Consider the following 15,597-nt stretch of genomic DNA (forward strand, 5'->3'; position numbering starts at 1 on the left):
GGTAGAATTTGAATCCAGACTCCAGAGTCTGTGTTATTAGCCACTTAACTATAATGTCTCCTGCATCCTAACCAATCACACAGATGTTCTTGCCATATGGGGACTACAGAATTTAAACCTTTTCTGGCTTACCTTAAAAAAAAAGTGTGACAGGAAAATTACTGTATCACAACTTTTCCCATTATTAATAAAAATTTAAAAGATAAGCAAATATGGACTAAATCTCTTTTGATTTCTCTCATTCAATTAACATTTATTAAACACCTTTGGGAGATAAAGTGAATCAATTTGCTCTCCTTCCTTCTCCAAATCCCACTGAAATGACCCAAGCAATATATACATAGAAAAATTCTATAACAGTATGGGAAAATGCCAACAACAAAGCAGAATCACTAAAGAATTTCTGGAATGTAGAAGAGAATAAGTTCACAGAAAAGGAGTAAGTGCCTATGTTGCTTATAATAATACAGTTAAAAGACAGTCCTCTTCCTCAGAGAAGTGGGTGGATTTTCCTTTTTAGTTTTTTAACTCAGAAAAACCCCAAGCTCAGAAGATTGGAGCCCTCAACCACAGTAGAGGGCTTTGGGTGATATCTAAGGGGAAACAAGAAGTCAGTGGGAACTGCACCAGTGTCCTGACCATTTGGGATGGCTGATGACATTTGCAAGCCAGACTTTTTCACCTGGGTGTGAACTGCTTGAAGTCAAGTTGGGGATTTGCCACATCAAGTTCCTAAAGAGGGAGGGCAGAGGGCAGTAGGAGGTGATATATGAGGGATAAAGTATTTTTGTTAACTCTAGGCTAACAAAGAGAACAAAAGCACCGGCCAACAATTTACAGAGGTAAAAATTAAAAATAAAAAAAATAAAAGAAATAGCACAGTAGGGAAAATCCATAATGCACCCAACCCCCCTGATAACTCTGAAGACATTCACAATAACATTAATTAAAATCTTAAGGGGGGAGGGATAAATTGGGAGATTGGGATTGACATATATACACTACTATATGTAAAATAGATAACTAATAAGGACCTACTGTATAGCACAGGGAACTCTACTCAATACTCTGTAATGACCTATATGGGAAAAGAATCTAAACAAAGAGTAGATATATGTGTATGTATAACTGATTCACTTTGCTGTACAGCAGAAACTAACACAACATTGTAAATCAACTATACTCCAATAAAAATTTTAAAATAAAATAAAACTTGAAAGTCAAAACAATAAAATAAAATGAAATCTTAAATACAGGGTGGTCCACTTAAAGCAGACATCTTACCGGCTACTGGTGTGATTGTAAATGGTTGATGGATGATAGCTACCTACTGGATGGTTAGTAGGCAGATACTAGAAATAGTCTTCTAAAGCTCTGGGGGTCAGTCCTATATCAGCGACACTTCAACATACATGAGTTTGTCTTCTGATCCTAACACATTAAATGTTACTGAGAGTGGGAATCCTAAAGGTGATCTAACATGACTGTCTACATCTGTTTTAAATAAGATTCATTGCTATGGTTTTTTAAGTGATTCAATTAATGATTTTAAAACTTTAAACTCTCAAAGTAATTATTTTATCTACAGGATAAGAAAATATAAAGAGTTTCTCATTTTATGCTCATAATAAGCAAATGAGTAGGACTGTAACAAATTATCTTATAGGCTACCTGTGATTATCAATCACCCTTTACTTTTAGAACCCTTTATACTTGGTTACTGACTTCAACTAATGAGGTCAGGGTCACGACTTACATACTTAGCTGGTTAGGGAGAAATCTACTTTAGGACGGCAGACTACATCCATAACCCACTTAGCAAATGTTAGCTAGAGTAAGAAGGCTGACAGAATATTAATGGTTTAGTATAATATGTCATCATTACTGGAAAATCCCCAAATACATGTTACCTTTGATATGCAGAACAGAACTTGTATATAAACATTTAAATAGGCTGCCTGGTACTTTTTTCTCTTAGTGCACTAAGGTGGAAGGAAGAAGGCAGCAATCCAGGTTAAGCATCAGGGGCATCGTACAGCGTGTATGGTAAAAATGATAGGGTCAACCAGGTCTAACACAGTGATATACCCTAGTTTAAAAAAAATCAGGACTTCCGTGGTGGCACAGTGGTTAAGAATCCACCTGCCAATGCAGGGGACATGGGTTCGAGCCCTGGTCCGGGAAGATCCCACGTGCCACCGAGCAACTAAGCTCATGTGTCACAACTACTGAGCCTGTGCACTACAGCCCGTGAGCCACAACTACTGAGCCCACGTGCCGCAACTAGTGAAGCCTGCACAGCCAGAGCCCGCGCTCCGCAACAAGAGAAGCCAGCACGATGAGAAGCCTGCGCACCGCAACGAAGAGTAGCCCCCGCCCGCTGCAGCTAGAGAAAGCCCGCGTGCAGCAACGAAGACCCAATGCAGCCAAAAATAAATAAATAAATATTTTTTAAAAAATACAAAAAAAAATCAGATTGCTTTTGGTGACTATATGATGGGCAAATAGCCAATTGCAACATTATATTTTATGTATCACAATGTGATAACAGATTAATCCATTTAGTTGCTTAACAACAACAGCTATCTATCATAGGTGCCGGTACTGTGGTAGGTGTTTCAGGTATATTAACTTTGATTCGTACAGCCACTTTGCAAGGTAAGAGGTATTATCCCCATTTATAGATGAGGAAACTAAAGCTCAGAGGCCAAACAACAAGTCCAAAGCCACATAGTTGGGAAATGGCAGAGCCAGAATTTGAACTGAATTCTGGCTTCACCCCCATACTCCTTTCACTATAACTTTCTTAATAAAATAATTTTCTAAGAATTCAATATATCATATATACCCACTTTTATTTTAAATCGAGAGATGGGATTCATGAGGGTGAGGGAGGAACACAGAACTATTTTTTGGTTGGGGAAAATAAAGAATAAACATTTAGGTAATTTTTCAAGCACAAACAAAACATCTACAGCAAAGCCTAAACTAGAAGCCAAGTTTCAATAGAGGTACTCCTCAAGTTAAAAATACTTAATTTGTACCATTTTGTACCCCAATTGGCATATAAAATACTGTTTTACTCCTCCTTCCATCCATTCACAGGGCCCCTCAACAAACAGTAACCATACTAGCCAGGACTAACGACCCCTCCCATGGGGGTTGAATGAGGAGCATTGGATCTAGCCTATTCTGTATCACTTTGCTTCCCCATGGAGAGATCATTTATCCATTACAAGTTCCTTATCTTCCCCATGTCCACTAACCACCATCATGCACCATACATATCACATGCACATTCATGCACTCATACCAATCTTCCTCATCTCCACTGAGTTAATTCTATCTCAGGTTATTCCACTTCAGGAAATCTCTTAAACATACATTTTCTGCAAGTCCTTTTTCTTCCTTTGACAGGGCAATTTGTAAGTAAAAAAATGACCCAAAATATTGTTGACAAATGTAAGAAGAATCTCAGTGAAGCACCTATATCACACAGAAGAAATGTCATAAGTTTTAAAGTCAAATTGACAAATTAAAGGATCAGAGAAATAAGCCACCATTTCTTATTCCTTTTTAACTTTTTAAAAGCTATTTATTAGTAATACAACTGTATTGTTTTCTACTATTTTTTTTTTGATGCAGAAGTAAATGTTTCAGTTATAACATGGCCTTACAGACTAGCTTAGGAATCTAATTTCTGTATTGACCCAGAGAATCAACTAATCAACCTACAAATTAACTTTCATCTTATAATATCTTTTCAAAGTTGGGAATAACTAGATGGTTGCTGGACCTTACTTTCCAAAATAAAAACCAACTGATAATCTGTCAAAAAAATTAAGAATGAATTTTGTGGACATGCAGTTATTGAACAAAAATTTGGCATGTGTAACAATGTAAGTATCGTGTTTGTGAAAATGAGATAAGACAACTAGGAATGCCAAATAGTCGTCTTTCCTGACTAGCTCCTTTCTGCTTTGATATTTGAATTCTACTCTCACTTCAAACATAACGTCTAAACCAAAATCACCACTTTTGCCCTTAAAGCAGCTCACTCTCCAAAGTTCCCGGTTCTATTCCCTACTCCAGGTTCAAAATCTTAGTGTCAACCATAACACTTCCTCTTTCCTGCCATGTGCAAGCTTGGTGTGAGTGCTACCTAAGGTACGGAGACCAATAAATTTTATGCCCTGTTCTTAAGGAACTTTAAAAATCTACACTACAGGGACTTCCCTGGTGGCGCAGTGGTTAGGAATCCGCTTGCCAATGCAGGGGACACGGGTTCGAGCCCTGGTCAAGGAAGACCCCACATACCATGGAGCAACTAAGTCCATGCGCCACAACTACTGAAGCCCGCGCCTAAAGCCCATACTCCACAACAAGAGAAGCCACCACAATAAGAAGCCCCCACTCTCTGCAACTAGAAAAAGCCTGTGCGCAGCAACAAAGACCCAATGTGGCCGAAAATAAATAGATTTATTAAAAAAAAAAAACTACACTAGAAAACAGGGCAAGTAACACACATATAACCATGATATGGATATGCTACCACGAAAAACATGCAAGAGGGAAAAATCACTTTAGGTAGGGGATCAAAAAAGGTTTCTATGAAGACAGCAGTTGACACACGCTTGGAAGATGGGTAGGACGCTGATACAACAGGAACTGCGAAGAGTGAGAGGGCATTTCAGACTGAGAATAAACAACATAAGCAAAGATTTAGAGATGAGACTATAGATTGTATTTAGGAAACATAAAGTAATACAGAGGGGCTGGAATGTAGATCCACATAGGGAAAATGTAGGATCTAAGGTTGGAAAGGTAAGCAAGAGCCATATTGTGAAGATCCTTGAGTGCCTTCTGTGCTATGGCAGATGAAGAGTCACTGAAGGTTTCTGGTTCAAGCATATGCAGTGGTTAAGAGCCAGGAATCTGGAGCTAGAGTTCCTGGATTCAAATCTCAGCTCTTCCACTTACCAGCTATGTGACCTTGGGCAAGGTACGTAATTTCTCTGTATCTCTGTGGGGCTAATAACAGCACTTAGGGATGCTGTGAGAATTAAATTAGTTCATACATGTAAAGTGCCTAGAAAAGTATCTGTCATAAAGTAAATGCTATATAAGTATTTGCAATTATTACTATCCTTATCCTTTAGAAAGATAAATTTAGGAGCGATGTATAGAAATGAACTGAAATGGAAATTTCCTTGTCTTCTATATATGTTTACTCATGCCATTCCACTTTCAAGCACTGCCCAAGCCTTCCTAATTATTTAAATACCATCACTGGTACTTCCCTGACGGTCCAGTGGTTAAGACTCTGTACTCTCAATGCAGCGGGCATGCGTTCGATCCCTGCTCGGGGCACTAAGATCCCACATGCCGCATGACGCGGCCAAAAAAAAAAAAAAAAAAAAAAAAGAATTGAGTTTCATAAATACTCATCATTATATGTATAATCTATTAAGCTCAAATTCTACCTCCTCCTCAACCACCTGGGCAGAAAGTAGTTTCAACACCTATGACACTTATTTCATATGTATATAACTTTATCTTCCCAAACACAGTACAGGTTCCTCAAGGATAAAATACTTTTTCATTTGCTTAAATGCAATCCCTCAGAATATTTAGTACAGTTCCTTACAGACCACACATACCTTAATAAGCATCTGTTGTGAGACTGTCTGGAATAAAGTACAGTGGTATACGAAATATCTACAGGAAGATTTACGGAATACTCATAGTAAATTAAAGATTTATTTTATTAAAATGGATGGTACTTTATAAATGAAAAGGTCATATAAATGAAATGGCTTTGGAAATCTCTGCCTTAATTTGAACATGTCCTATCTATTTTCGAAAAAAAATTTCTATTATTATAGCTGAAAGTAGACCCAATAATGTTCCATGTGAATAACTTACTGTGAATAGACCACAAGTGGGGAGACCTAGTGAAATTCTCCTCTCCCATTTTCTTACTTGACCCAACCAACTGCATTTTCTTTACTCTTTTTAAATCTCTAACGATAGCAGTATATGGTCGCTGGTTGAACAGATCTATATTAAAAGTCAGCAGCTGCCTTTTTGCTCAATATACACAACAGCAAGTGTCAAAATACCAAATGTGACCTTTTATTTATAGCAAAGCTAGTATAAAGAGATGCATAAAAAGTGCAGTCTTTTCCTCCCAATTAAAAAAAAAAAACCTCAGCAATTCAAAGAAATGTTTGCTTCAAAACTGAGGTCATATACTGAAACTTCATGTAAGCAAATTATACTTGCTGGTTTATATATACTCATAAATACATGTAAGTATCATTTACAGCAACACTCAAATCTTTATTTTGTCAACTCTAAGGCAATAAATCCCAAAGGACTACTGCGTTCTACTTGCCCATGTCATATTCAGTAAGGATATGTAATTTAGCTGTAATTTACAGCTAATGAGAGAATACATAGTAAAGTTTACAGAGGTATATTATTGAAAAGTGATTTTGATCCAGATATTTACTTTTAGGTACCTTGATTTTTAAGGATCCTTAGGTTCCCTCATGCTCTTATCTAACCTCTCTAGTATTTCAACAATAGCTTTGCTAAATATTACTTTTTCATCAGTCTACAGGCAATAAAGAATAAAATAATGTTGCCACTACCCCCAATCTGTTGTTACCAGTGGACCAGGTTTTGTAAGTATCAAACTTTTCAGCAGCTAGCTGCTAGTTGGGCAAAGAATTCTAAAAAGTACTTAGAAAAAATGTATAATTTCAGAGCTTGAAAATAAAACATTCTGATAACCAAAAAGATATGAATGTCATGTTTACATAAATCATCATAAACAAAGTTGTAAATATGAAATTTATACCTATACATTGTCATTGCTGTCACTGTACAACCTAATTTCTTGCGTTACTTAGAAGATATAAAACAAGGTCACTATGTAAACAATTATCCATTCAGGTTGCATGATTAAGCTCTTATTTATAATTCAATAATAACAATTTCATAAACAGTAATACTTTACTACACATCTAAATTTCCCCTATAAGATTATGTAATATGGCCCACTGCTTAAGTATGCATTGAAATGGGGTATGAAAAAATTCAAAGACTCACAGTTGCATTGAGGAAGCTAATGACAACTAGAAGAAATTTTATTCCATAAACAATCACTAAATTTTCAGTTGTACTATTTGCTATTATACAGTTGTACTATTTGCTATTCAGTTGTACTATTCTATTAAGAAACAACTATCTCATATATTTCAAACTTATTTTCAGCCTTTGAGGTGAGACTAATTGACTCTCTATACTCCAACTGTAAAGCTTTACAGACCACTATATTCCTTTAAAAATAACTTCCGAGACTTCCCTGGTGGTCCAGTGGTTAAGAATACGCCTGTCAATGCAGGGGACATGGGTTTGATTCCTGGTCCGGGAAGATCCCATATGCCACGGGGCAACTAAGCCCATGTGCCACAACTACTGAGCCCATGCGCCTAGAGCCTGTACTCTGCAACAAGAGAAGCCACCGCAATGAGAAGCCCATGCACCGCAACAAAGAGTAGCCCGCCACTCACCACAACTAGAGAAAGCCCGCGCGCAGCAACGAAGACCCAGCACAGCCAAAAAAAAAAAAAAAAAAACTTCCGAAATAAATGATTTTCACAGTGTGCTGCAGATATTACTCTAATCTACAGAAGAACAGAAAGTTGGGGTCTGAACCTGCATAACAATTGGAAGTGCTGCAAGAGGTATTAAGCACATCTGAATGACATAATTTTTATTAATAAAAAACCCTCAACGACAACTTGTCTAAGATCAATTACATGGCTAGCAAATAGTGGGACTGGGATTTGACTACATGTTGATTTAGCCCCAAAACCTGTGTGCCCTTTCCACTATGCCAGGCTGCCTTTCACTTAGAAAACCTCTTTAGTCTGTTCCAGAAACATAAACCCAATGCATTCCTTGGTTTTGGTACTTAACGTGTATCCCATTAAGCTTATATCACCACTACAACTGACCTCAAAGTCTGTCTTCCCAGAGACCTCCCCTCCCCAAGTAGGACTTCAGAAATATTCAATACAGACACATCGTGTTGCCTTAAATCTTTTTTAGAACAAGGCAAGATATAAGTAAATAAATAACACAAATAATACAAAAGGGAAATATTTTAAAATTCAGATGTTTTGATCTTTCATATAATAATACTAACATTTGAGCATTTGCTATGTATTAGACCATGTGCTAATTCTTCATATGCCATATTTTATTTTCTCACAAGCATCCTTTGAGATAAATATATCATCCCCATTTTACAGCTGAGAAATCAAATTACATGCCCCAAATCGTAAAACTCATAAAAAGGGAATCCAAGATTCAAATCTAGATATGTCTGACTCAAATCCCATAGGACCATTTTACTACACTGCAACTCCAATACAAACTCAATATTTATGAGGAAAGGGGTTAAACAACAACACTATTTTAGGACACACTAAGCTGAACAGTGGAGGACTGACGTATATGACTCTTACTATGCCAGCTTTGAAAGGGGCTCAGGCAGTCGAGTGAGGAAAAATTCAACAAGTCTGGTTGCGTCTAATAAATGCAACGGCAGTCATCACTCCATAATATCTTTTTCGGAATTTCCTTCCTCTTAGATTTTTCCATTCTCTCATGGCTTCTGTCCATGTTCTTGGTCCCAAATTCCCCTTCTCCAAAACTTTTAGGCCAACTAGCTTACACCCTTCATCCTGAAGTGGCTACATCTCTGTTAATAATGGTAAAAACAGAGGCTTTCTGGAACTAAGGGAATAAATGCTTTGTTCAGGAAATATAATCTCATATTGGAAAATCTGGCCTATGCTGTGAAATTCACAGTACTATAAGTGATTTCAAGTTTCAAGTATGACCTGTGAACACTGTAAAAAGACTGGTCTTTGATTCTGGGGGTTCTTTTTGGCTGTATTGGGTCTTAGTTGCGGCACGTGGGACCTTTCTTGAGGCATGCAGGATCTTTCGTTGTGGTGCGTGATCTGTTCATTGCAGTGCAAGGGCTTCTCTCTAGTTGTGGCGTGCAGGTTTTCTTTCTCTAGCTGTGAGGTCTTTGAATTTTTATTCAAAGTTCTTATTTGATATGTTGAAATAAATAATACTGATAATGTTACTTTTTTAAAAACCAAAGAGGACTTCCCTGGTGGCGCAGTGGTTAAGAATCCACCTGCCAATGCAGAGGACATGGGCCCGAGTCCTGGTCGGGGAAGATCCCACATGCCGCAGAGCAACTAAGCCCGTGAGCCACAACTACTGAGCCTGTGAACCACAACTACTGAGCCCGTGTGCCACAACTACTGAAGCCCACGCGCCTAGAGCCCGTGCTCTGCAACAAGAGAAGCCACCGCAATGAGAAGCCTGCGCACCGCAATGAATAGTAGCCCCGCACAGCAACAAAGACCCAATGCAGCCAAAAAAAAAAAAAAACAAGGAAAAAATTTTATACCGCTTTACCATTATGAAGAAATGTTATTCTTGGAAGGGAAAGAAATTTACTGGCCCAAATTTCCATCAACTGATGAATGGATAAATAAACGGGGATATACCACACTATTTGGCAATAAGAAGAAATGAACTGCTGATACTTGCTATAATATGGATAAACCTTGAAAAGGTTATGCTAAGTGAAAGAAGCCAATCACAAAAGACCACATATTGTATGACTCCATTTATATGAAATGTCCAGAATAGGCAAATCTACCAAGACAGAAAGTAGACTGCCTAAGAACCAGGAAGGTGGAGGGTGATGGCTAAGGCATCTGGGGTATCTTTTTGGAGTACTGAGAATATTCTAAAGTTGACTGTGGTGATGGTGGCACAACTTTATGAATATACTAAAAGCCACTGCATTGTACACTTTAAATAGGTGAATTTTATGGTTATGTGAATTATATCTCAATAAAGCTGTTTTTAAAAAAGAAATTTACTGGAAAAAGACTCAAAAGGCCATTGAAAAAGTTTTGTTAATGCTTTTTAAATTAAAGAAAAGCACAATCTCAAGATTTTTGCCCTCTTAGGTAACCCAATTCTGCCCTTCTCTGTAAGTCATGTCCAAGATGATTAACAAGACAAAGTTCTAGATAGGTTTGTTTGTTTAACAACTGATGTTACAGAGCTCCTTCACACCAAACCAACTTTGTGATTATTGAAGTTGTCATAGTTCAGGAGAAAGGGCTTATTATTTAATAATTTTCCAGTATTTAATAAACGGGTCTGCTTGGGAAGCTTGTTAATTTTAATGTTTTAAACCAAAAGACTCCCAACTTGTAGGCTAGGATCTACCTAAAGATCTTGAACTCTTATGTGATAGATATCAAGCCCACAGTCCCCTATCTGAGGTTTACCAGGATTTCCTGTGGAGAGAGGAGTGGGTAACAGAATGGGAAATGAAACCCTCCCCACAAAGTCTTTTATTTCCCCAAGCATCTGCCAGTCTTTGTACTTGAGGAAAAAGAAAATTCTTCCTTGCAAAATGCCAGCCATATCCTGGGTTTCAACCAGGTAATGCTTTTTTCCCATTTCTGATGTTTCTATCCATGAGGGGTGGGGTAGAGGTGTGGCTGTTAGAATATCTTAGTTTATCTGTGTCCCCTCACTCAATCCTTCTCAGATCAGGAGGAATGACTTCACCTGACTGACAGTTCAGGAGAAAAGACTGGGCATAAGTGGTTCAACTTTTTGCCCTTGGGAGCAAGTTGCCTAAAGGGAGCATTCATCTCTTCTGTTCTTTCATGCTGGAAGTCTTATAGGGCAGGTCCCAAGTCCTGCCTGGGATTGGACAGTTAAGTCTGTTCAATTTTGAGGCCCAGTAAGAGGAAGCGACTTGTCCAAGGATATAAGCCACATTCTCCAATATCCTCTTTATAAATAATAAATAATATTTTGGCTCCTAATTATCTTATTCTTTTTTTTTCTCAATTAGTTCAGAATATAAGTAGGGAAGAGGGTGTTACTGAGACTCCTTAAACACCCTAACATCCAATCTAAACGATTTTAAAAAGAACAAGAATGAAATACAAAAATAAATAAATAAGGTGGCAGTCATTATATCTTTAAAAGTTTGTGCATAATCCGCAAGCTATTAGAACAAACTCAGGAAATGCTATCACACACAGATGAAAATTAAAGGAACATGCTTTCTCTGTATTTGGGCCAATATTATAAAAACTGCCGGTATGAAGCACGGTCCATAATCTTATGGTAATATAGTTTATTAGTTGGGATTTTAGGAAGTTCTTCTACTCAGCTTTTTGTTTTGGGATATTTCATTTCCTTTTGTGGTAGTTCAAGTAGAAGCTGAGGAGTAGAGACACTAGAATATGGAGATGAGAGACTGAAAGATGAGAAACAGTGGTGGAGAAGTCCAAAGCCAAGAGGGAAGACAAATTTATTTGACTTACACTAAGCCTGGCTATATTATTCTTGATGTTTCTTCATTTCCAAGAACATCTAATAAAGAAACTGTGTCAGTTCTCACAGTAATAAGTTCTGAGCTTTAGTCTCAAAATTGGGATTCTGACACCTGTTATAAACTAGAACAGCAATATAACAATATCTAACTTTTACTGAGCACTTCCTATGTGTCAGGCACTGTACTAAATGTTTTACATGGATTAACTCAATCATCATAACAACCCATTGAGATGGGTACTATTATTACCCTTATTTTACAGAAGGGGAACTATAAGGAGAGAGGCTAGGTAACTTTTCCAAAATAACAGAGTTAGTAAGTGATAAAGTTTGGATCTGAATCCTAAACTTTCCCTTACTAGTTTACTGCAGTGGTTTTCAAACTACATTCTACAGAACCTTTCAGCTCCAGGAGTTCTATTTTCAAAATATATTTTGTTCATTTAAAAAACTGCAGTAAAAACATCACAATCAAGACTTTTGTACAATGTATAATGCACCAAAGGGAATCAACACATTAACTTTTTGCTACCAGGTGAAGTCACTTTTATGCAGATCTTAGCATAAAGCTAGTCCTGTCACCTCTGAGATCTTAACTGAACTTCCTGTAAATGTTTCATTGATTTGGAAAGTATAACTCTGCACTGATTTTTTTTTTTTTTTAAACTCAAGACTGGATCTGTCCAGGTAAAAGTGTACAGTGAGTATACAAGCTCAAACACTAGGCAAAGTTCAGGTGCATCTTATCACAATGCAAAAGCACAAGAGTGAACAAAGGAACATACCATCTCATTCATTTTACATTTTGGGGGCTTATTGTCTGACATATTTAGCTGTAAGAAATACGGGTTAGGGAATTCCCTGGCAGTACAGTGGTTAGGCCAAAAAAAAAAAAAAGGGTTAGATACGATTTTGAAAAATTTCCCCCTGTTCTTACTATCTCCTCCTATTCCTCCTTCTAGCCACAGAATATTTAACTGAAGGGTATCTCGAGATGGCAGGGGAAACTGTTAGGAAAAAAAAATCACCTCCTCCACCCTACTTCAGCCACACATCACCACTGTCACACTATGGACCTTGTGCCCACAATGCCCTGCCCTTCCATTCTGCTGTATCAATCACTCCCAGTCAAGTCTTCAGCTCCATTGGGTCCAGGTCAACTATTCCACTGACCATATACCAACTGTTATTCAATGACCGATATATCGGCTTTCTCCTTTTTCATTTTTACTCTTTATCCAGCTAAGATTTCATGAGCCATCATTACAATATTTTGACTAACACCCTAAACACCTTTGCTCCTCTGTCATTCTGTTGCATGTATCTGGCAAATCCCAACCCTGAATGAAGCCTTCTATTGGCTTTCACCACACACTGGTGACAAAGTAGCTGAGCACTACCAGAGACAGTCAACAAAGCAGATCTGTTATCACACTGTATGTTCATGACCACTGACTTCAATGAAGTTTCCACACTGCTAGATAATCCTACTGTCTCTGGTTGGCATGCTTTCTCTCACAACTATGTATTTATTTCAAACATTTTCTACTTCTCTCAAACCTTGGATTTCTGTCCCTCCCATCTCCAAGGCAACTCCCAGCAGATGACTTTGCCTAATTTGAAGGAGTTGTATTCATCCTATTCTTGCTTTCTTTCAAATATAATAGAGCATAACATCTTCTCAGGAATGTTATGCTATTACTTATCTCTCTCTTCCCTCTCTCAACTCTATCTTTCCCATGGACATTTAGTCTATTTTATACATTGGGATTCCACTTGAAACTTCTTTACAAGAAAAGATCTGCTAGAACAGTGAACCTCTTTGCCCCTAAGTATGTTAAGTCTCAAAGAAAGTCTCATAAAAGGAGTCATTGCACACATAATCAGGATAAAAACAACAACAGGTCATGAACTGGACATCACACATATAACTACAAACTAGTACTAACACTGACATCACCAGCATTTTCAGAAACAAAGCCCATAGTTTCACCAAATTCTAAATCACTGATATTTTCTTTATATGCTTTACAGTTTAAAAAATTGAGATATAATTAACATACAACATTGTGTATGTTTAAGGTGCACAAAGTGTTTGATACATTTATATATTGCAATATTACCACTGTAGCATTAGCTAACACCTCTGTAGGGTCACATAACAATCATATATGCTTTACAATTAAGAGCTCTGCTAAGACCATATAGGCAAGAAAAGGAGCAGAAATTTTTAGAGTGTTATTTTAATAACCAGTAAATCTGACGGCATGATTTTGTGTTACTAGGTCTAGATGGGGGAGAGAACGGAGGAGGAAGCAACAAATGTCCCAGCCACAGCTTTTTTTTAAGGGCTAAAAATATTGCAGGATAAATACAGAACCATAAGTAATACTTAAGAAGTTTGACAGCATAGTGATACATTCTTACAACAAATTATTCATGGAGGGAGTCTGACATTCCCACCCCCCATTATTCCCTTCATCTGCACTGAACAAGCAGTTAGAAAACAAGCTCATTCCTTTATTCCCATCAGCTCTCCTGGCAGCTGTTACATTAATTAAAGGTTTGGTCTCACAGGTCTGGGTGAGTGTGAGTGAGTGAGTGTGTGTGGGGGGGGGGAGGGTGGAGGGTGGCCCAAGCTGAGAAAAATCGTGCAAGGGCATTCACCTAGGATACCCTTCAGAAAGATGCCTGCCTCTTTCCTGAGGGCACCACCTTGTCTCTGCTGCCCACAGCTCCGTGGTATTACAGCAGGCACTGCTACTGGGCTGCCTGCAACTCTAATGTGTTATTTAATTTTGAAACTACGATTAGGATCGCTAAAGCGTTTTGTGATGCGCTGGAACGAAAGATGCTCCATTAAATGAAGTTTATTATTAAGGTTATTACAGCTCTGGGGCCTAAAATAAAGCAAAATTATAACCACACAGACGTCAAAGGGAAACTCGGAAGCCACATGCATCTCAAACACTGCCAAGTGGGCAGGGGCTGGGCGGGGGCGCGGGCAGGGGGCTCTCATCCGGCGCCCTCCACCGGCACCACCGCTCCCGGCACCATGAACCCGGCCCCGCCCGGACCTCTCCCCCGGACGCCGCTTCCTGGGGAGGGGTGGGGGGACGTCAGCGGTCGGACCCGACTCCTCTTGGTCTCTCATCGACCGTCAGCTCTCGGGTGACTCTCACACTCCATAGGCTGCCTCGCTCCCGGCCCCAGCCTCCCCGGCGGGTTTCTAATTTCTTCACAGGCGCCTCAGTTTCCTCCCGTCTCCCACCTTGACTTTTAAGTCTAGGACGAAGCTCGTTCCTCCATGGTCCCCCAGGTCGCCGGGTGTCTCCCCTCACTCTCCCTCCCCGGTCCAGGACCGCCAGCCCTGGCCAGGTCTCCTCGCCCCTCCGCCACTTTGCACTCAGCCTGGGGCGCAGCTCCCCTCCGTCCGGGGATCCCGCTAGCGACCCGCGCGTCCCCTTCGCCATCCCCTCTGCCCCTCGGCCGCCCGGCCCGGCAGCCCGGATCGCCTCTCCGCCCCCTTCTCCTCAGGCCGGCCCCCGCCTCGCACCCTCCAGCCCGGTCTTCTCCTCAGCCGGGTCTCCCTTCCCCTCCCTTCGCCCTCAGCCAGTCCTCCATCCGGCCCCGCGCGCCCGCCGCTCACCGGCGGACTCCCCGGTGTTGATCCAGTCCGGGTTGGCGATGCTGGCGATGGCGAAGATATCGGCGGCCAGAAAGAGACATCCTGAGATGATGGTCAGTTTATCCATCTCCCCGCCCCGCTCCCCCCACCCCCCGAGCCCCGGGCAGGCCGCGGCCTCACGCCTCCCGCCCCATGGGCCGCCGCCGGGGCCAGGAGACCCCGCGCCGCCGCCTCGCGCCCCCTCGGCCCCCGCGCGCCGCTCGCGCCCTCCGCGCGCCCGGGACCAGCAGCCGCGGCGCGGCCCGCACAGCCGGAACCGCCGCCCGCCCCGGAACTGCTCGGCCCGCCCGCCCCTCACCCGGAAGCGAAGCCGCGGCGCTGGCGAGGTCGGCTCCGGCTCTGGGCTGGCGACGACCGTGGTTCGACCTATCGGTCCTGCCTTGGCACGCGGCCCCGACCCTCCGGCCCGCCCGCCTGGGGCCCCGCTCCGCCCGACTTCT

General features: G+C 40.5%; 1 protein-coding gene across 1 annotated transcript in view; it reads right to left on the bottom strand.

Annotated features, from left to right (window-relative positions):
• The window catches only part of MOSMO (modulator of smoothened), a 55,802-nt gene extending 40,471 nt beyond the window's left edge, over nucleotides 1-15,331 (bottom strand). Inside the window, exon 1 of the mRNA XM_007189959.2 lies at nucleotides 15,119-15,331. Within this exon, the coding sequence (XP_007190021.1) occupies nucleotides 15,119-15,224 (106 nt within the window). The 5' untranslated portion in view covers nucleotides 15,225-15,331. The remainder of the gene's footprint in view (nucleotides 1-15,118) is intronic.
• Nucleotides 15,332-15,597: the final 266 nt, after the last annotated feature.

Source organism: Balaenoptera acutorostrata, chromosome 15 (genome assembly GCF_949987535.1).
Source record: "Balaenoptera acutorostrata chromosome 15, mBalAcu1.1, whole genome shotgun sequence".
NCBI classification, from domain to species: Eukaryota; Metazoa; Chordata; class Mammalia; order Artiodactyla; family Balaenopteridae; genus Balaenoptera; species Balaenoptera acutorostrata.